The 22,820-nt window shown below is 37.7% G+C and overlaps 2 protein-coding genes across 2 annotated transcripts in view; both read right to left on the minus strand.

Moving 5' to 3' along the window:
* Positions 1 to 22,820, minus strand: part of p3h4 (prolyl 3-hydroxylase family member 4 (inactive)) — a gene marked incomplete at its 3' end in the record, with an annotated part of 67,536 nt that overhangs the window by 20,497 nt on the left and 24,219 nt on the right. The gene's annotated exons all lie outside the window — the stretch shown is intronic.
* On the minus strand, positions 806 to 5,781 carry LOC311093860 (uncharacterized protein). The gene is made up of 4 exons (XM_084131483.1): positions 5,031 to 5,781; positions 3,488 to 4,746; positions 3,163 to 3,231; positions 806 to 2,954 (listed from the first exon to the last, which is right to left on the minus strand). Exons 1-4 carry the CDS (start codon positions 5,230 to 5,232, stop codon positions 2,652 to 2,654), a joined length of 1,833 nt encoding a protein of 610 aa, XP_083987609.1. The 5' UTR covers positions 5,233 to 5,781; the 3' UTR covers positions 806 to 2,651.

The raw sequence follows: 22,820 nt of genomic DNA on the forward strand, positions 1-22,820 counted from the left end.
GTTAGGTTTGCAAGTGCCAAGCTACAGTTGCTTGCTAACGCATAACTAACACTAGCTTGCTAACTTATTTTAGTTATCGATATCAACTGCACCCCAACTTCCCTATATATCTGGCTCTATTTTTTGTCCATAAATAATTTATAAATTGACATTTTCGTCTACACTAGAGAATCTTGGAAAAAGAGTATACAAAGAATACATCATTCCAATAAAATGTCCCTTTAGTAGTTCTCAGAGTAGTTCGAGAACTAGTTGCGCTCTGTCTCAATTGATCCACTTTTATGTCCTGAAACAACCGTTTTTTGGGGTCGACAGCTTATAAAAATGTATTTCTGGGTTATTTAGCTTGTTTGCTGTACACCTTGTCACATAGCAGCTTTTAGACAGGGGCTGCGTTCGAAACCGCATACTCAATGAGTAGGTACTTAATTTAAATAAGTACTTACTTAACGAGTGCTAAAAGAGTAGGTACTACTCTTTATAGCCAGATCTCGTTGAGTATGAATGCGAACCGGACATCTACCATGTTGACGTTATCATGTAACCTACGACGCGTTATCACACGCGCAACAACTTAAAAGATTTGAACGACACGTTTAATTCATCTATCTGTAAATATCTTGATATTGATTAAACTTGCTCATTTTGTGGTCTTTTAGAAGAAACTGCTGCCCATTTATTTTGTGAATACATTTAGGGTTGATTTAAGTTCTTTAACCCTACTAATGTGACCCACCGTTTTATCCTTAACGATATTATTTATTTTTATTACGTAATGTAATTGTAGGTTCTTTTTTCTGTGTAAAAAATCTCATATTATGTATGCAAACCCATAATAAATATATATATACACCAGGGCTTAAAGGTGCCATAGAATGTGAAATTGAATTTATCTTGGCATAGTTAAATAACAAGAGTTCAGTACATGGACATGACATACAGTGAGTCTCAAACACCATAGTTTTCTCTTTCTTATTTAAATCTCGTTTTTGAAAAACACCCCTGAAAAACGGGCGAATCTCCACATAACACCAACTGTGACGAAACCGATGGGATCATTAATATGTACGCCTCTAAAAATTTGCATATGCCAGCCCATGCTCAGTGCCAGGCGAAACTGCACAGCCGAATCATCAGAAGTTCTGCAGGTGAAGAAACAAGCAGGAGGAGGATCATAGGGAAAATGGCAGATCTATCTATAATCTATCTATCTATAATCGGATACCGCTACAGTTTAATTCGAAGTTGTTTAGTTGCTCTGCCCATTTCACCACGGACTGTTACAACAATATCAAGCAGCCAGGCTTCTCTCGGCGTCTCAAACGGACGAAGGGGGCAATTTCAACTAACGTTATATTCCCGCAAGCGGCAAGTAGGGATTTTATTAACGATAATTTACATTGTGTTATCTAGATCCAGCGCGATATTGTTTTTTCCTCGAGAGACATCATGGCTTGCAAACGAGCGAACGAAGCATGGCAGTTGCTCAGTGTTTGGTTGTACAAATGAACACAAAAATATTTTTTTGCTCCTTCATCCGAGCCTCTGGAGAACCAGTGGGTTATGTGAATTTCTGATGTGTAATTGTTCAAATTCAGACAGATAATCTTTCTTTCAAAGTCGTTCAACACTGTTTATGCATCAGTATATCGCGTTGCAGTGATAAGATCTTCATTCACGCGATCAACAGGCTGTCATCTGCTCAGTGCTCATCACTGAAACCTTTTATGTGATGGGAATAGATCTAAATACTTTAAAAAAAACTTCTCATGATTCGTTAATCCCGATAGCTGTAATAGTAAAAACATATAAAAGCTGTAATAGTAAAAGTTTTCCAGATAGCTCTACATGTAATGCCAGATATTTCATATGCAAGCATGTCAGCCAATCACAGCAGTGGGCAACAACACTGAAGTCTCACAGCAGACACGCCCCTTCAAACAGAGTGTTCAAATCAATGGATGAAATCAGGCTAGGAAATATGCCTTTTATTTCTAAATTATAACAAATTTTGATCTAAAAAGCATACTAACATTATAAGGGCACCCCAGGAAACATTATAAAATAATAAAATAATCCATTCTATGGCACCTTTAAAGTGAAAAAAAATCCTGAGCCTGAACTTTCTGTGGCTCAACCAGGACTTTTACCAAGCCCGTTTTTTCTATTAACCAATTCTAAGAGCAACAGCACAGTCATATTTTCAACGCATTAACAACTATTGTGCCAAAATAATTGAAACTTTTGCAGTACTAGGCTTACTGTGTCAAGAAAATAACATAACATGAATGTTTGTGCCAACATTTATTGAATTGCTAGCTTTGAAATATGTTAATGACAAAGTGCATTCACCATTGATTTCTTTGTAATATGCAAACAGCATAAAGTGCACCCAACATCGCTCACTCTGAAATGTGCAAACATTCTTACCAAAACAGAAAACTTTGCCAACTTAAATAGACATTTGTATTAGTTAGAGAACATAAAAAACACAAGTGCATCAAACCAATAAATGCATAGATGTTAGAAAACTACTGTAGCGTAATACTGTACTGTATTACAATCTTAGTGCAACTCAAAAGGCTATCTATCATTCTAAATCTAATTTTTCTTCTGTTTTTTTGGTGTTTCTGGGCTATAAATGAAGTCTTTTAAGCGATGGCTGCTTTGGCTCTAGAGGAGCTGGCTTTGTGTGGAGAGGAGTTGGCTTTGGACTCAGAGGAGCTGGCTTTGGACTCAGAGGAGCTGGCTTTGGACTCAGAGGAGCTGGCTTTGGACTCAGAGGAGCTGGCTTTGGACTCAGAGGAGCTGGCTTTGGACTCAGAGGAGCTGGCTTTGGACTCAGAGGAGCTGGCTTTGTGTGGAGAGGAGCTGGCTTTGGACTCAGAGGAGCTGGCTTTGTGTGGAGAGGAGCTGGCTTTGGACTCAGAGGAGCTGGCTTTGGCTGCAGAACACTGCAAAAAGTGACAAAAAATAAGTCTTGAAATAAAATTGCTTGAATTAGACAAAATGGGGTTGCTAATGGGACAAGCAAAAAATGTCCTTCGGAATGAGAAATACATTGCAACTGCACTTGAAATAAGACTAAACTGTGAGTCCCATTGGCAAATGTCAAAATACTTAATTCAAGATATAAAAACACTTAATTCAAGCATGTATTACCTTATATTTCATAATTTGCAGTGAAGAGGTGGCTTTGGCTGCAGAGGAGCTGGCTTTGGCTGCAGAAATCTGCAAAAAGTGACAAAACCTAAGTCAAAAATTGCTTGAATTAGGCTACATTTATCTTGATTTGAGTATTTTGACTGTCTTAAAACAAGATTTGCTAATGGGACAAGCAAAATTGTCCTTTGGATTGAGAAATACATTGCATCTGCACTTGAAATGAGACTAAAAGGTTTGTCCCATTGGCTAATCTTGTTTTAAGACAGTCAAAATGTATTCAATTCAAGATAAAAAAAAAAAACTTAATTCAAGCGTTTATTACCTTAAATTTCATCATTTGCAGTGAAGAGCTGGTTTTGGGTGCAAAAGAGCTGGCTTTGGCTTTGGGTGCAGAAGAGCTGGCTTTGGTTTTGGGTGCAGAAGAGCTGGCTTTGGGTGCAGAAGAGCTGGCTTTGGGTGCAGAAGAGCTGGTTTTGGGTGCAGAGGAGCTGGCTTTGGGTGCAGAAGAGCTGGCTTTGAGTGCAGAAGAGCTGACTTTGGGTGCAGAGGAGCTGGCTTTGGGTGCAGAAGAGCTGGCTTTGAGTGCAGAAGAGCTGGCTTTGGGTGCAGAAGAGCTGGCTTTGGGTGCAGAGGAGCTGGCTCTGGGTGCAGAAGAGCTGGCTCTGACTGCTTCACTCAGTTTTTTCATTGCCTCTGCACGTTTCCTTTCCTTCTTCCTATCCAGGTGTGTCTGATAAGTTTGATATGCCAACAGACATGTTCTCCTCATCGGTTGATCTATTGTCATGTTTGCAGCAGTCATCCGTCTTGCTTTTAAACTGGATTTGACTATTGCCAGGCCCTCATACGTTTCAATATTCATGCAACATCTATCCACCTCAAAAATGTCATCCATTTCATTGAAAGATCCCTCAACCAGAGGTCCTGTAAATAAGCTAAGTAAAGCTTTTACCAGCATGTTAAGGACCGGATATCTCTCATCTCCCTCATCATTTTTCATAGCCACAATGGGGCTCCACCAACCAACATCTACACTCATTTCCTCATCTTTATATAGATGAGCACAGGCAACCAGCTCACCATCAATTTGATAGGCCCGTACTTCCTCATTGAGTTTCCCGAGGTCTTCTGGTGCCACAACATTTGGCAAAGCCCTGCCTAATGTAAGAAATGCAGTGCAAACTGAGTCCTCCTGCAATAAAGCTGGATTGAGTGCTGACAGGGATGTGATTATTTTATTATTCAGTGGAAGGTTTTTTAGCAGAAATGCTGCTGCTCTGATGTATCCTTCTCTCAGACTAGAATAGATACTTGAAACCCATAGCTTTTTCTCCAATTGTGCTTTGTTCAGTTTAGAGAAGCAGAATTGTCCAACAGAGAGCCTTTTGTCTGACAAGTGCAAGTCTCTGCAATGAACATCGACCTTTAGGATGTCTTTTGCACTTAGGCCAATGGACTCAGGCTTTATGAACTTACTGAGCAGCTCTCTGACCAAAGCCACCATCTCTGCGTGAAGTAAGTGCACCATTGGTTTCTCGTATTGAAGTTTTTTGAGGAAACTTTGGAACGTTGGGAGAACTCCTGTACACAAAAGAGGACATTTTAATTAAACATCATTATAAAATAAGAATTAGTTCATAAACATACATATTCTACACTAGAAAAATATAATGACTCAAAACTGATGTTCATGGACATGTGTAGTGAATCCCAATTCATTATATGGTTATATGCAGGATAAAATATTCAAAATGTAACAAGCACAAACACAATTCTCCAAGTGAATAATCATCCTCATTCAGTGCCTTCCAAGTATTCTTACATTTATTTACATTTAGTCATATACACTTTCTTAATTAAAATACCTCTGAAGATGTCGATCACTACTCTCAATCTTTCATAGTCTGTAAAAAGCACTAATAATCGTGACTTCCTGTCTTTGTTTGCCTGTGTTCGGTAGGCTTTGGCTTGTTGCTGTTGCAGAAATGTTATTCTTGCCCTTTCCTCAACTGACACTGCATTTCTCTGCAGTACTTCAGCTAGCAACCATCTGCAGCAAAAACACATATCCCTGATTAAAATGCCAAATCCTAGTAAGAAAGTCAATAAACAAAGTAATAAATGAATTATTTTCCTAAATTATACATAAAGTACAAAATAATATTACCTGTAGTTATGTTCTTCATCTGGTGGTAAAAGATGGTAGTAATAGACAACCAAGGCATCCATGACTTCATCCACCCTGTTGCATACATCAAGCATCTGAAGAAACCTGCTGCTGATGGGTCGCACCAAGCTCTTTTGGGGTTTGTGCAAGAGACTTTGGTATTCTGAAAAGATCTCTTTTTGCTTAGGAGACTTTTCAATGTCATAATAAATATCTGAATAAAAGTCCTGTACTTCTGTGCCAAATGAATTAAATAGGGCTTTAGCGCTGTTTGAGACCATATGAACAGTGTCTCCTGATATGTCCAGTAGACAGGGATTTTCTTTGCGTGCATAGGCCTCCACGCCCCCCTTCTTTCCACGCATGACAGCACAGTTGTCCATAAGAATACTTATTACTTGCTTCCATTCAAGTTTGTACGAAGCTAAAATACCCCCTAGCTCTTCCATAAGAATAGGAGCTGTTGCCACATTTACCATTTTGCTAGCCAAATGCTGTGTTGTTATCGTTCCACTTTCCTCGTCGAAAAATCTGACCAACACATTTAATATTCGGTCTACATTGTTGTTTGTCGACTCATCAATGTTCAGAGAAAAAATTGTTTTTTTTAGTTTGTCCGAAATATCTTTTTTGAATTGTAAAGCGAGGCCGTGTGTATTTAAATAGCTTACTTGCTGGTTCGACAGCGACAGTTTAGACAAAGCAGTTTTGTCCTCGGCCAACTTTTTACATAGATCCACAAGCGGTTGTGAAATTGTGAACGATAAGTCGTGTTGAGATATAAATGCACACAGTCTAAACTTTTGCTCACATACACGGTCAGTGAAAGAGGTCAGAGGAGTTGCCGTAGTTTCTGCTCCAGGTAACGTGGTCGTATACTGTAGACTGCGCACGATAGCTCTGTGCGTCTTATCTCCATCATGACGGACAAGTGTTTTTTTACCGCTAGTGGCATAGTGAAGCTTTTTGTGGCAAACTATGCAAAAACAAGCTCCAGGCTCCGTAAGTTTACTGCACCAAGTGCCTAAAGCCTTCCCGTCTTGTCCTCTTTCTTCAAGCCATGCCCAGCGCCACTTGTTTTTTACTTTCTTCTCCAAAGCAGATGTATTTTTTCCTGGTTTGATAAACTCCATTCTCCATAGCGTGTGTACAAGCTAACTGCGAACTGGTTCACTTCCTGCACAAGACCCGCCTCCTCTCTAGCAATTGGCTAAGACAACCTAATATCATGCTCCCATTGGCTGTGACAGCTGTGCGCGCTGACTCTTGAATCAAGGTGGTAGGTTGAAGGGAACCGGTATGTTATTGAAGTCAGATTAGGGCCTGTTCACATATCGCGTCTTTTGCGCGCTCAAGTTCGTTATTTCAAATGTAGCCACGCGGTATGCACGCTCATAATGGAAGCGACACGCTCGTTTTTTCCAAACGCGTCCGCGCCGAAAGTGCCTCCGACTGTAATTTGCAGCCTGATAAATAAATTTTGCCTGCGCCGGAGGCCGGACTTGCCCTCAAGCCGGAAATCCGGCCCCCGGCCGGAATACTTTAAGCCATGATACACACCTCATAACATCAGTAACTCAACAGCCCTACCTAGAATGGTTTTCCTCAGCGTTTGTAATGTCTGCACAAAGGGCTGCTGTGCGAAGATTCGCCTTTGGAGAAAACTGTTGATTTTGTACTCGCAAAATTTAAGTATCATTAATATTAAAAATTAATATTACCTCAGAATGAATTGCATTGCTATCCCACCCCAAAACATACAATAATAACAACGATAAATGCTGACCAATACTTAATTATATTACTTTTTACTGAAAATGATATAATTCAATAAAACAAATCAAATCAAAATCAAATCAAGTATATTTGTATAGCGCTTTTCACAATACAGATTGTATCAAAGCAGCTTCACAGTATTAAAATAAAATAATACAACAAAGTTTGTTTCTAGTGGAATTTATTGATTGATAGAATAAAATTAAATATCCCCAAAATATCCCCAACTGAGCAAGCCAAAGGCAACAGTGGCAAGGAACCGAAAAAACTCCATCAAGCGGCCTAATGGTGTCCTAAAACTCCATCAGGTGACCTAATGGAGAAAAAAAAACCTTGGGAGAACCCAGGCTCAGTCGGGGGCCAGTTCTCCTCTGGCATTTATGAACTAGGCCGGATTGTAGTTTGAAACTGTGAGATTAACAATATTATATGAATGCCTGGCTGAAAAGATGCGTCTTTAATCTAGTTTTAAACTGGGAGAGTGAGTCCGAGCAACGAACAGCATCAGGAAGACTATTCCAGAGTTTTGGAGCCAAATGTGAAAATGCTCTCCCTCCTTTGGTGGATCTGGATATCCTAGGTATGACCAAAAGCCTTGAATTTATTGATCTTAAAGAGCGCGATGGATTATAGGGTGATAGAAGATCCGTTAAATAGACTGGAGCTAAGCCGTTTAGGGCTTTATAAGTCAGTAGCAATACCTTGTAATTAATACGGAACTTTATAGGTAACCAATGCAGTGATGATAAAATCGGTGTTATATGATCATATTTTCTTGATCTAGTAAGAACTCTAGCGGCTGCATTTTGGACTAACTGTAGCTTGTTTATTGAGGATGCAGGACAACCGGCTAATAAAGCATTACAGTAATCTAGTCTCGAGGTCATGAATGCATGAACTAACTTTTCTGCATCAGAAACTGATAGCATATTACGTAGCTTAGCAATGTTTCTAAGGTGGAAAAAGGCTGTTTTTGTAACATACGAAATATGATTTTCAAAAGACAGGTTACAATCGAGTATAACACCCAGGTCTTTTACTGTAGAGGATAAAGTAACAGGACATCCTACGATGTCAAAGTTGTATTGTGAGAGGTTCTGTGGGCGGTTTTTTGAACTGATAAGTATTACCTCTGTCTTGTCTGGATTTAATAATAGAAAATTACGCGTCATCCAATCTTTTATATCTTTAACACACTCTGTCAATTTGGATAATTTAGCGTTTTCATCCGGCAGTGATGAAATATATATTTGAGTGTCATCAGCATAACAATGGAAACTAATTCCATGTTTCCTTATAATATTTCCAAGTGGCATCATATATATTGAGAATAATAGAGGGCCCAACACAGATCCCTGCGGCACTCCATAGTTTACTGGAATTATGATCGATTTTTCTCCATTTAAATAGACAAAATGGTAGCGGTCTGATAAGTATGATCTAAACCAGCTTAATGCTTGTCCTTGAACACCAGTATAATTTTGTAGTCGATCTAAGAGTATTGTATGATCTATAGTATCGAACGCAGCACTTAGATCAAGTAAAACTAGTATTGAGAAACAGCCTGAAACAAACAAAATGTAATGTGTCATATGACATAGCTATGCATGATTGAATACACTCTAGATGTGTATATAGTGAACATATCTACATTTTCTTTCAAACAATTAAATAAAACAATTAAATAATTATATTTTATTTACTGACAACGAGAAATATTAATAAATTAGTAAAAGAATGAATGAAAGTCACCATCACACAATAAACAAATGCATATACAAGTCAACACATGAAAAAGCTTTATTCAAACTACAATCATGTATGTAGGCTACAGGCGCTGAACCCCACATCCTTCTGCCATCTCAACACAGCGGTTCCCATTCTGCGGCTTTATTCTGATGAATCAGCTGACCGCCCGAGGTGAGCCGTTACTTCGTGCCGGAGGTTGTTGCGTGATTTGTTGTGCTTCACAATCTGAGGCAATAAAGGCAGTTGGGGTAATGGAGGGACTCGTAAGGGCATGTGGAGTGATGGAGGGACTCGTAAGGGCAGGTGGAGTGATGGAGGGACTCATCCATGGCACCATCTCCAGGATTCAGCTCTGGGCTCCTCATCCTCAGTGCTCACACCAGCCTGCTGACATTTCAGATCCTACAAAAATGCACAAACATAACACAGTAAAAAAGCAGTAAAAGCAGTAATTTCAACCGCACAATGTCATTTGATTTTAGTATTATTTAGAAGGAAAAAAACGCTTTTTTTCACAAATGCCGCCATCATCTTTCCTTGTAGGTCCTGCTCCATCTCAAAAAATCTGCAACAAATGCACAGAAATCAAGAATCAGAAAGGTGCTGTAATAGCTCTGTTTGAAATTACAATAATTAAAATAAACTACAACTTAATATTTAAATAGTTGTTGTTATTCATTTCTGTAGTATACTCACTTAAAGCCTTTGATGGCAGCATTCAGCTTCATGAGCCACTCTCCACCGGATAAACACACATCTGTTCATCTGTCCCTGTAACATCCAGACAAGATTCACATAACCTCTGTGATTTATGAGCTCAAAACTACATTTACATGTTGAGGTTGTTTTAACTTTTTATCCAACATAAATGTTCCTCAATTTATCAACTACTAATGGACAAATAAAAAAAGATACCTTATGTTTAATTACTTTATAGATTTGTTCTACATAATAGCACACATTCATCACTCAGATGTCTATTTAATGTTGTGATATTTCAAGATTTTCCTGTCAGATGTAAATAGACATTTAAAATAAGCGTCTTTAAGGTGTATGGTTTATGGTTTAATCCACTTTAGAGACGTAACTTACGTGTCCTTACTGGAGCTCCCGTTAGCTAACGTTATACATAATAAAACGTGTTTTTACAGCAAAATCACAACTATACTTTACTGTGTAACGTCTTTACACCTTCAACAATTCAACAGTTTACTCTACAGTAGTTCAACACATGCAATTTTTAACAAAAGGAACCGTGTTTACTCACATTTGAAAGCACCCGCGTCGCTGATCTCTGCGATGTTTGATAATGACGTATCCTCTCGCGTGGCCTCCTGGGATAGAAGAGTATTCATCGGTTGAGCACTCAAAAATCTGGCCTGAAGCAGTAAGCCATCCGGGAACTTCTCGCCTACTCTTTTATGAATACTGATGTTTCGAACGTACTGCTTCCTTCACATACTGTTTTCGCCTACTATATAGTAGGAAAGTAGGCATATTCGAACGCACTTAAGTCCGAATCTCGCGATAATTAGTACGTCACCCAGGAAATTCGCCTACTCTTTTAGATTCGTACATACTTACCTACTCTTTTTCCCATACTAAATGGTAGGGAAGTATGCGGTTTCGAACGCAGCAATGGTTTTGTTTTTTGTTATAAGTCATAAATGACAAGGAGGCAGCCTCTCGCAATGCAAAGTCAATGGAGACGGTTGGATTGTTTTCCTCCCCGGTGTGGGCGTGGCCTAAATACGCTCTGTCTCTATGCCGTGGTACAATGAGCACACTCAGGCCCTTAAGAGAGCAGCAAGAAAAATGGAGCGCAACTGGAAGAAAACAAACCTAGAGGTATTTCGCATTTCATGGAAGGAGAGCTCGATTGCATACAGAGAGGCCTTAAAAGCAGCTAGATCTGCTTATTTTTCAACCCTATTAGAAGAAAATAAACAAAACCCTAGGTATTTATTTGAAAGTAAATGGCTAGTAGTAGTGGCTAAACTAACGGAAAATAAAGCTTCAAGCCCAGAAGTTTCCAAGCAGCACAGCAGTAATGACTTTATGAACTTCTTCACTTATAAGATTGATAATATCAGGGAGAAAATTATAACTATGCAACCATCTACTACAGTATCGCATCAGGGAGTGCATTGTAGTCTCCTTATGGAAAAATTCGATTCATTCATTGCTATAGAAGAGGAGGAACGTTAAAGGTCCCATGACATGAAATTTCCACTTTCTGAGGTTTTTTAACATTAATATGAGTTCCCCTAGCCTGTATATGGTCCCCAAGTTTCTAGAAATTTTAATCGGTGTAAATTGAGCTTTTGCTATCTTTCTCTGCCTTTGAGAAAATGGAAGCTCAACCGGGCTGATCTTGAATCTCCTCCTTATGACGTTATAAGGAGAAATGTTACCTCCCCTTTCTCTGCTTTGCCCGCCCAGAGAATATTTCTCGCCCATGAGAAAATGAGCTAGGCGTGCGCGATTTTAGTTTGTCCACGAGAGATATCATGGCTTTTGAGCGAGCGAAGCATAATTGCTCAATAATTGGATGTACAAATGAACATCTAATGGTCAATACAGAGCTGGGCTTGCTGAACGTCGGACAAGTAAGTCAACAAATGATAATATAAGTGTGTTGCTTTACTGTTTATGGTTACCTTCTTCTTACACGTAGAATGTGGCTGTCACATTTGCTATGCAGCTATGCAGTTACTTGCGCTAATGTAAAGGTAGACAGCATCAAGTTACGCATACTGTAACGCGAGTGTTGTACATTTCTTTGTTATTTGGATAACCGTTTTCCTGTTGGTTATATGGCGCGCGCGATATCCGCATTTCAAGATCGCAGAGCTTGATGTAATTGTAATAAGATAAATTACAGATGTTACAGATCTCTCATGAAAAGGCAACAGTAGGTTCGCGTTAGCTACATGATAATAACTGTAAACCATCCGAATAAAGTACCGTATCCAGACATAATATTTTAAACTAACCATTCGGAAACGTCCCACTGGAGCCGCTGAGTTGCAACTTCTTCATCCGTTGCTTCTACATCTGGATCAGATTCTGGGTCAAACTGAAATGCTTGAATGACTGCGTGTCTTCGTGCCATTGCAATATATCCAACATAAACAAACATGCATGGTACCGTTGCGCAAGATGGTCAAGGCCACACCCACCCTCCACCTTGCGCCGCCTTTCTCCTCCTCATTAACATTTAAAGCTACAGACACCGAAACGGCCCGTCTGAAGGAAGCTCATTCTGGCACTGGCTTGTAGTGGCTATAATTCTGTACCGAGGCTGAATTTTTGGAAAGAGATTTCAGATACAGTACTAAGGACCACTAAGGACTATATTAAAGCCTACAAAAAGTAGCATGTCATGGGACCTTTAAAATCATCTAAATCGACAACATGTATGTTAGACCCTATACCGACTAAGCTACTGAAAGAGATGCTTCCAGAGGTCATAGATCCTCTTCTTAATATCATTAAAGGGATACTTCAGGATTTAGCATCAAGCTTTGTATCAGTAGAAAACCCGTAGTGTTTTTCAATTACCGTGCTTTCCTCCCTCATGTCCCCCTGAGACGAGAGATTTATGTATTTTTTGTCTAGAAAAAATCCTCCGATGACGCAAAAATCGTCATTTTGCGTCATCGGAGGATATTTTTGGCCAGAGGCTATAGACTACAGCCCATAGAGGGTGGGATCTCACTCACAGAATGTACACATAGTGTCAGCCGTCTTTCTTTGGAAGCTAAGCTAGCAGGCTCTTGTTCTGTGGAGAAAGCTGAGTAGTAGGAGAAAGCTGAGTAGTAGGGGTTACCATCCTCTTTTTCCCGGACATGTCCGGCTATCGAGATCGTCCAAAATGTTCGGGATTCAGCTTTTGCTTTCTGCAGTCACCATTCATTGTTTCCATGCACACCTTTTGTTTCAATCTAACTGAATTCATTCCGATTGGTGAATCTGAATGTAAAGTTTACATGAACGCTAAACAAGTGATCGGTTGATTGCTTTTTAACATTGCTAAGACAATTCCTGCTCCTCCGTCGCTCATCAGTAATCACGCCACCGGCCTCACGCCGTTCTCTCACGGCCCTCAGCCTCGTCCTGCTCGCCACAGTAAACATAATGAATGGCGACTGTAGAACGCAAAAGCCGAATCCCGGACATTTTGGGCGAAATCCCGGGCAGACTCGTCACGGAGACTCACTAGTAGCCTAGTCTTGTTGTTTAACTGCGCACTCTTACCTGTAGGCGTGGCTTGGGAGTGGCCTCGTAGAGCAACGAAGCAAGTGCATTCTGGGAGTTGTTGTCTTTTATCCACATAAGCCAAAAATACATTTTCTGGCTTTTCTCAGTCTAGAAGGCTCCAAATTCAAAAATAATTTCACATTTCTACTACATAAATGACCCATTTTAAATACACATTCATCTTTCCAGAGGTGAAGTATACCTTTAATTCATCTTTGTCATTAGGATACGTACCAAAAACTTTTAAGCTGGCTATGATTAAACCGCTTGTTAAAAAAACCCAAATTGATCGTACAATAATTAGTCAATTACAGGCCAATCTCGAATCTACCTTTTCTGTCAAAGATACTAGAAAAAGCGGTATCCACACAACTATGTTCCTTTTTAGAAAGAAATTATATCTGCGAGATTTTTCAGTCATGATTTAGACCGTACCATAGTACTGAGACTGCTCTCATGAGAGTTACAAATGATTTGCTCTTATCATCCGATCGTGGTTGTATCTCGCTATTAGTGTTACTCGATCTTAGTGCTGCATTTGACACTATTGACCACAAAACTACTGTTCACTCTGTACATGATACCATTAGGAGATATCATTAGGAAACATGGAATTAGCTTTCACTATTGACCACAGCATTCTTTTAAATAGACTCGGAAATTAGGTTAGCATTAGTGGAATTGCATTAGCATGGTTTAAATCATACTTATCTGACGTTATCAGTTTGTAGCAGTAAATGAAGAGATGTCTCATCGATCACAAGTTCAGTATGGCGTACCACAAGGATCAGTACTATGACCGTTGCTGTTCAACCTACAGAGGTACATGCTACCCTTGGGAGATATCATTAGGAAGCATGGAATTAGTTTTCACTGTTATGCTGATGATACTCGGCTCTATATTTCTTCACGCCCTGACGAAACTTACCAATTCACTAAATTAACGGAATGCATAACTGATATAAAAAATTGGATGACTAGTAATTTCCTACCACTTAATTCTGAAAAAACAGATTCTAATTATTGGACAAAAAAATGTCCTCACGTAATAACCTAGAATACTGTCTAACACTTGATGGCTGCTCTGTCAAGTCTTCGTCGTCGGTTAGGAACCTGGGTCTCTTTGATACCAATCTTTCATTTGAAAGTCATGTGTCTAGTATCTGTAAAACCGGATTTGTTTTATCTTAAACATATATCTAAATTACGTCATATGCTCTCATTGACAAATGCGGAACAATTAGTCCATGCGTTCATGACATCAAGGCTAGATTATTGTAATGCTCTTATGGGTGGTTGCCCTGAACGCTTAATAAACAAATTACAGCTGGTCCAAAACTCAGCAGCTTGAGTTCTTACCAGAACCAGGAATTATGACCATATTAGCCCAGTTCTGTTAACACTGCATTGATTGTTGTTGATTGTGGTTTGTAAAAAAAAAAAAAAAAAAAAAAAATTGTTGATTGTGGCCTGTGGAATGTTGGTCATCCTCTTCAATGGCTGTGCGAAGTTGCTGGATATTGGCAGGACCTGGAGCATGCTGTCGTATACAACACTGTGTAAGTGCTCACTAACACAGATTTAGACAGATTTATGAACAATATTTGAGAGAAATAGGCCTTTTGTGTACATAGAAAAAGTCTTAGAGCTTTGAGTTCAGCTCATGAAAAATGGGGGCAAAAACAAAAGTGTTGCGTTTATAATTTTGTTCTGTGTATATCAATATTGTTGGAGCCATTCTGTGTATTGGGATGGGTTTGCGCTACCTCAGTGAAGTTGGCACCCCATAAAACGAAATAATTTCCAAAACTATGCCATTCGTTTGTGCTGCGTTTGTGCTGATTTGTGCCGCAAAAACGAACGTTTGTGCTGGTTTGGTGTTTGAGATATTGAACATTATTTTTTTGGGTTGTGTGACGTCACTCTCCACCCCATGTCCTTCAAATCGCTCCAAACCGGTGTCATTCGTTTGTGCTCGGTTTGTGCTGGTTTGTGCCATTAAAACAAACACTGTATCTGTTTTCCTTTCGCAGATATAACAAATTTAATTCGGGAGCTGTGACGTCACTCTCCACCCCATGTCCTTAAAATCGCTCCAAACCGGTATGCATAAGAAGATACTTTATAAAGACAGTACATTACGCGTTTACAGGCATTCGTCATCTTGGAAAACAGTCTCGACTAATCGAGTCACGAACGCCGTGCTAAGTGAGCTGTTCGATAGGAATTACGCATAGTGAAATCTAACGTAGCACGGCGTTCGTGACTCGACTAGTCGAGACTGTTTTCCAAGATGACGAATGCCTGTAAACGCGTAATGTACTGTCTTTATAAAGTATCTTCTTATTAAACTGTCTGTACACTTACAAAGTTCTCAATGCTTCGGTTTGCATGTAGGGACCCTCATTATGCTACTGTGTTAGTGTGAGGCTATTTTGAGCCTTGTTAGTGGTATTAACTAGCGATTTACTTTTACTTACTCTGTGCCCCATATACTAGTGTTATGAGCTAATCTGTTTTTAAAGATAAAACTCTATACATTCGATTTTCATGAAAACGCATCGCAGGGAACGATCGACTCGGTAACCATGTGTTAATTATAGCTGATAGCTAGTGAAGACCCAGGCTGCAGCTGGTAGCTGATGGAATGGAGGCCAGGCTGAAGCAGGAGGCCGAGCTGTAATTAATGTAGACCCAGGCTGTAACTGGTAAAGTCAGAGTGATACAGCTTTACACCAAAAATGATGAACACAGAGATCCAGCCAAACGCCTAGCTCAGCAGCAGATGGTTTGTAGTTAAAGGGCCAAACTGTTTTAACACAGCACATGGAATAGTTCTCCTGTTAAAAATTGTTCATAAGTTGTGGGGTAAACCACAACTTTTCAATTGGGTTGCACCAAACGTTGTTTAAGGCAAAAAATTGTTTGAGAAGATGTTAAAATCCATTAAAAAACAAATTAAAACTAGTTAAAACAAACAAACACTAAACAGGACAAAGGAAAAGCTGCCATCTTGGAAAGTGGGCGGATATGGAAGTTTACTTTAGTAAAAACTAAAGTATAGTTTTTTTAATAGTTTATCAGTTCACTATAGTTAACACTAGCCTACAGTATGCTGTAGCATTGATTTACAACGTGTTATAAGTACTATAAACTATAGTAGCTATTTTTACTATAGTTTACTAAATATTATAGTATTTTTCATGTTGTTAAAAGCAGGACATTTTTATAAAATACACAATTATTTGTATTTACATCTTTATTTAAATTATATTCACAAAGTGGTGTTGTTATTTGATTGTGAAGGCACTGCATTTTAGTCATTCAACCTGTTTTCTGTACATTATCATTCGATTATATTATTTTTAGGACATTTAGAATACAATAGGAAATTAGAATATCATGGAAAAGTTTATTTATTTCCATAATTCCATTAAAAACGTTAAACTTCCATAGATTATAGATTCAGGGCCCAGAACTTAAACGATTTCAAGTATTTAGTTGTTTATTTGTACATAATTTGGGCTTCCAGCTCATAAAACCCACGAAAACAGGATTTCAAAAAATTTGAATATTACATGAAATCACACAGTAATTACACAGTGATACCATGGTCATTGAACCAGGTTTTGGTTATTTTGGCAGTGTGGCCCAAATTATGTACAAATAAACAACTAAATACTTGAAATCGTTTAAGTTGTGGGCCCTGAATCTATAATCTATGGAAGTTTAACGTTTTGAATGGAATTATGGAAATAAATAAACTTTTCCATGATATTCAAATTTTTTGGAAAGGGTCTGTACATGTAAAACAGATAGGCGTCGATTGCCAAAACTATGCTGCCAATAGTAGTAACGAATCTCGCGATATTGCCACATCCCGCGATAGAATAGATTATCTCGCGAAATAACGTTATCGCGTTTTCATATTTCAACAATCACGAGGAGAGTAGGCCAGAGGAGATCGCCTTGTTGTGTTGAATTGGTAATCTACTGTTGTGTAAGTATATTTTCTTATGTTTTATTATTGTGGTTGACTTTTACTTGTTTTAGACAAAGGAATCAAAAGAAATTATGCACATATTGTCAACTTAAATTTAGTTTGAATTTGGCTAAAATTTTCTATAGGCTAAACGTCAGTAGGGTAATGTTAGTTAATCGTTAATATTATAAACCACCATGGGGTCTCTACACTATTGATCGGCAGATCGAGATTTAGTTAGAGAAAATATGCCATATAGAGTGCCGAAGTTATGACGTCACTTTGTAGGCCAAAACGCGGAAGTGAGTTAGCATTTTAGCACTACCGGTTCCCTCGCCCTAAAGTCTATGGGTTTTTTGAATGGGTTTTTGCTAAATCGCCTGAAATAAGGTCTGTGGTTAACAAAGCCTCTAAATATTTTCACGTTTTGATCTATGACATAAAACACACCAGTTATAACCTGCTTGTGATTTTTTTAAACTTTATTGTGTCTTAAAAACGGTGGTTGCTAACAAGTTGCTAAAAGGGACTACATCCTTTGGCGGGGACTTTAGACGTCATCATGACAAACATGAAATCTCTCACGAGCCCGCGTTTCAACTTCACGGTCTTAGAAGTTTACCTTTCAGTTAATATACATAACGTTATTTTTGTTTTGTCCTGAGATGCAACCACAAGTCATCGAATGAAATCTCATTTGACCATTTTCCGTCCGATGTTACCCAGAGGAGACTCGGTTCGTGCCAGATGGAGTTAAAAAGGCTAGCAGTAGCAAGAATAAGCGTTTTTCATAACCAAATCAACAGCTAAAATACCTTTTGTCTTTCTCTTAAAATATCTAAAAGCTTGTTTACTTTGCCACTGTTTAATAGATTAGATCCGCTGCAGTTTTATTAAAGGCTAACGTTACGTTGAGAAATGTGTTTAATTAAAATATTCAAAATAATACCTGGTTTATTGACTTTTATTGTAACTTGTTTGATATAATTATAGAAAGGGTGGGTCCTGCACCCTGATATTTGTGAACTTGGCTTTTACCCACTTATAATAATATGATTGTATTTGTAAACAGCATTACCGGTAGTTAAGGCATTAGGTAACAATGATATTAATCTTTGTTATTTTAGTAGTAAATGTTAACTATATTTAATGTGCTATATAAACGTGGACAATTCCCAGAGAACACGCTGATATGTATAGCCTTAATGCACTGTAAGTTGCCTGTCTGACACACAAATTAAATGTTAAACTATTGTAACTACACTCCAGTCAGCTCACAGTAATGTGAATGTGAGATAAAATTTACTACACTGGCTCTCACATTGGGGCTTGTGGATTACCAGGTAAAAATATATAGAAAATGTTAACAAAATTAGTATATGTGGTTTATTTAGGGAACATATATGGTTTAATTATAATATATTATAATAAGCATTTGCTATTGGACAATTCTCTTTAAATTCAACATATATAATTATATACAACTATTATATTAAATGTTTGGAATTTAACTGTGTTATGCTTGTTCAGAGATTATTTGTATAGTTATCTTAAATACATAGAACACTATTATAACTCCTCTATCTCTCCCTAGTTTTACTTACCGAGACTCGATTAACCTTGTCCCTCATGCTGGCCCTTACAATACCGGCAAGTAAACCAGAATCTAAGCTGCACTGTTCATGTCCAGATTTATAGTGGTTCTCTCCTCGATCTATGGTTTTTCTATCGTCTAAGAAAAAGGACTGGAAATTGATACGGCCATAGCTAACGTTAGTGCTTCTGAGAAAGCACGTTTTTTCCTGGCGAATTAGCAAATGGTATGCAAACATACAATCAAACATACAGTGAAAGATAATCTTTAAAGTTTATTTGGGGCACAATGATCAGGCATAATAATCTTAATCACAGAGAAAATAATATTAAGGTTTATATAAACTAACAAAATAATAAACGAATAAATAAAACATTAACAAAAGATTAAAAAAATCTCAGAGAGGCACGCATAAACAAAATTAGTTTCTAACATTTTTGGAAAAAACGAATGGGCAATATTTCTCATGAAAAAGTGGATAAGTGTTCATACCATAGACTGTAAAAATAGGTTCATACACAGCGCAGATCATAATGAGCGAGCGTGTTTTTTAGATAAAGTTTGAGGAAGCTTGATGATGACGTTGATCCGCGACCATGGTGTGCTGGTGTGCTGTAGTCCGTTTATAGCCTACCGTTAGCATTTTATATCTGACGGCTTTATTTAGGCTTCAAAATATATAAATTTTGGATTAGCTTGTAAAGATTATCTTGATAGACAAAACGTGTTAGGGTCACAACTCTTTGTTGAACACAGATCTTATTTTTTGCGATTTTCCAAAAGTCTATGGGGAAAATGCATTGCTTTTCGATCGAGGGAACCCATGCGCCGCTAACTTCCGGGTTGTCCTACAAAATGACGTCATAACTTCGGCACTCTATAGTGTCGAGATTTCGTTGAAGCAAATGTGCCATATTGTCGAGACTTCGAAGCAATCCATCACCCGTCTCCACGCTGACCCTAGTGGTTAGAATAGTGTAAATGCAAAATAAAAATCAGGCCAAACATGCCATGCATAACATATTTTGCAAATGTTTTATATGAAAATAAAATATATTAAATTCAATTAACTAATCATCTAATATGATTACATATCAAGTGTCTATTTAAAGGGTCAATGACTGATAAGGATTTTCTACAGACCAATTTTGAAATACAAAAAAAAGAACACCTGTTGCAATTGTACAATCATTAAGGATGTTGTGTACAAAAAAAAGTTCATATACATTTTTTTTAATTTAAGTGATTTTAGTTTTACACATCTAGATGAATTGGCCGTAAACATGATTAAATTTCATGTGGTGCAAACGTGATTTATATTAAAAATAATTAATTTCTTTAACATGCTTAACAGTTTTTTAAAAAAAAAATTTTTTCAAATAATGATCACATTTTTTTGTTCTGTAAATTCAGAACAATCAATGACTTCTTAAATTTAGTTAACATACTTATTTATACTGTAAATCACATAAATTTATGTAATTATAACACTTTATATAGGGCCATTTTGCATTAAGAGTAGCCAGATGGACACGCGAGACGCGACACGTTCAGAATTAATACACTTTTAGTAAACTACAGAACAGCGCGAGCGGGAAGCGGCGCACCTCATAGGCAGAGAATGCGTCCGAGAATGGACACTGCATTAGTGATATAAAACGCACACACACAGGTCTGTTAAATTAAGCAATACTTTTAAGGTAGTCTAATATTTTTCTGACTAACAAAATTACTGACACAGTAAAGGGTAGATTTAAATAAAGAAAAACGAAATTTAAATAAAGAAAATGAAATTTAAATAAAGAAAAACGAAATTTAAATAAAGAAAAACGAAATTTAAATAAAGAAATTAAACGAAATTTAAATAAAGAAAAACGAAATTAAGTTAACCCACGGGGTCAAATTTGGCCGCTGTTAATTGCTGCTACCCAAAATGAAAAAAAAAAAAAAAATTGTCAAATTTAACTTCAAAAACCCAGAGTGCCACTTCTGACCCCTGCATAGAGACACCTAGTGGATGAATATTGAACTCACAAGTGCCAGAGTGGTAGTAACATGATGGCTGACCACATGCTGTTTTGTTGAGCTGGAAACCTACCCAAACAAAATCGTGTTCTCAGCAAACCAGCTGTTGGTAAAATTGTGTATTTTTTGTTAATCTATTAAGTATTAGCTTGCAGAATGCCTAGAAGTACGTTTTATATTATTTTTGGATAAATTAGTGACTCTGAGCTAGTTCAAAAAACGATGGGCCAAAAATGACCCTCTGGGTGTATGGGGTAAAAAAATGTTGGGTCAAAAATGACCCTTTGGTTCTTTGAGTGACTTTGATGGAGAATGGTAACAGTCCTGTCTTTGGCTAAAGCATTGAAATAATTTCATTTGTATAATATATTTTAATAAGTTACCTCAGTAGTACAGGGCCAGATACTAATAAAGTAGTATATCTTTTCAGGGAGTATGGCGTATGAGCAAGGACCTCAAAACTGAAATGCACTGTGAAAAATGTGCAGTTCCTCTCTGCATCAACAAAAAAAGAAATTGTTTCAAAGACTACCACAATGTCTAGTGTGAGTTCCTCTCTCTAGCAGTACAGATTTTTGGATAAGCAAAGACCCATGGTGTTAGTTTTTTTCAGTCGTGATTTTGGCCTTGTGTTCGTTTCCATTGGCCACATTTGGAATCCAGTTCTAACATGCAACAAATAAAGCAAAAAAAAAAAAAAAAACATTGTTAAATGTAGCAGTGTGGTTGACTGATTATTTTCCTAAATTTAAAATAGTTTGCATTGACAATGTTTGTTATTGTGATTCTTTGAAATTATACGCCTAAAGCCCAATGGGTCAAATTTGGCCCTAATCCTAAATTAGGGAATAAAGGGTTAAAATTGAAAAAGTGGATATTTTGGTGTTCAGTGAACTTACAACAGTAATTTAATGCATAGTTCATAATTTTCCAAAGAAAAAAAGGGTTATTGGGTTCTCCAGGGTTAAAAAACGAGATTAATTTAGATTGATAATAACGGGTAAAAAGGCTAATACATTTTGTTTATATTATTCCATTTTCCACAATGTCAAAGCAACACAGCTTAACCCAAAACACAAGCTCAGACATGCACTTCGTCCATACAAACTCCGCTGTTCTGCGCTCTAGCCAGAGAACACTCCCGTTGCTGGAACACTTGCGCGTCGGTTCTATTTCTAGCATGCATGCGTTTTCCGCGTGGCTCGAGCCGCGCCTGAGAGACGCGTCTCACGCAGGCAGTGTGCAAACTCCAACCTGTTAACATGGGAGCCGAAATAAAAACGGCCATGCCACGCAGTCAGTGTGTCGCCGGCCTTATTCAAGCGCGAATGAGAACCGTTTCGCGGGGGATCCCAGATGTGAAAAAAAAAAAAAAACGAATGTCAAATTTTCAAATCGAATACCAACCCACCGAACGAATATTCTAATATTCGGGTCCAGCCCTATAGCCTAGTTTCACGTTTAGTACATTTTGCTACTTATTTAAAATAGTATAAAACTACTGTACATATGTAATTATAAACGTTTTCATTATGATATTATTAATTTTACTTTACTAAAAAGATCTGAGTTCTTCCTCCACTGGTAGATATTAGAGAAATTAAGATTAAAAATAGAAGATAAGGTTTTGTCAGTGACACTTTTGATATATTTATTGATACAAGTTATGTTTTAAATAACGTGACTAAATTAAAAGACAAAGTCCTTAGTGAAGATTATGCAACAGTATTTAGAATATAATATAATATAAAATGCAATGCAAACTAGCTTGGTTACAGCTCAAATTCTCATTCTATCATTCACCCTGCCTCCATTACATATCTTTGTCACACAAGTGTTTGATCACCACATTTGAGTGATCATTGCAAAATGTTTATATATTTATTCTGTTTATATTGTGTATTCTATATACAGTACCCATCAAAAGTTTGTACACACCAATTGGAAAGTGTGTCCAAACTTACTGTAGCCTACTATAATACACATAAATAATATTGCTACTGTATTATAATATACACATAAATAATATCGGCCGATATATCGGTATCTGGCTTTTTTTTTTTATCGGCATCGGCGCCCAAAAATCCATATCGGTCGGG

The sequence above is a fragment of the Abramis brama genome, assembly GCF_963993115.1.
Source record: "Abramis brama genome assembly, chromosome: 12".
NCBI classification, from domain to species: domain Eukaryota; kingdom Metazoa; phylum Chordata; class Actinopteri; order Cypriniformes; family Leuciscidae; genus Abramis; species Abramis brama.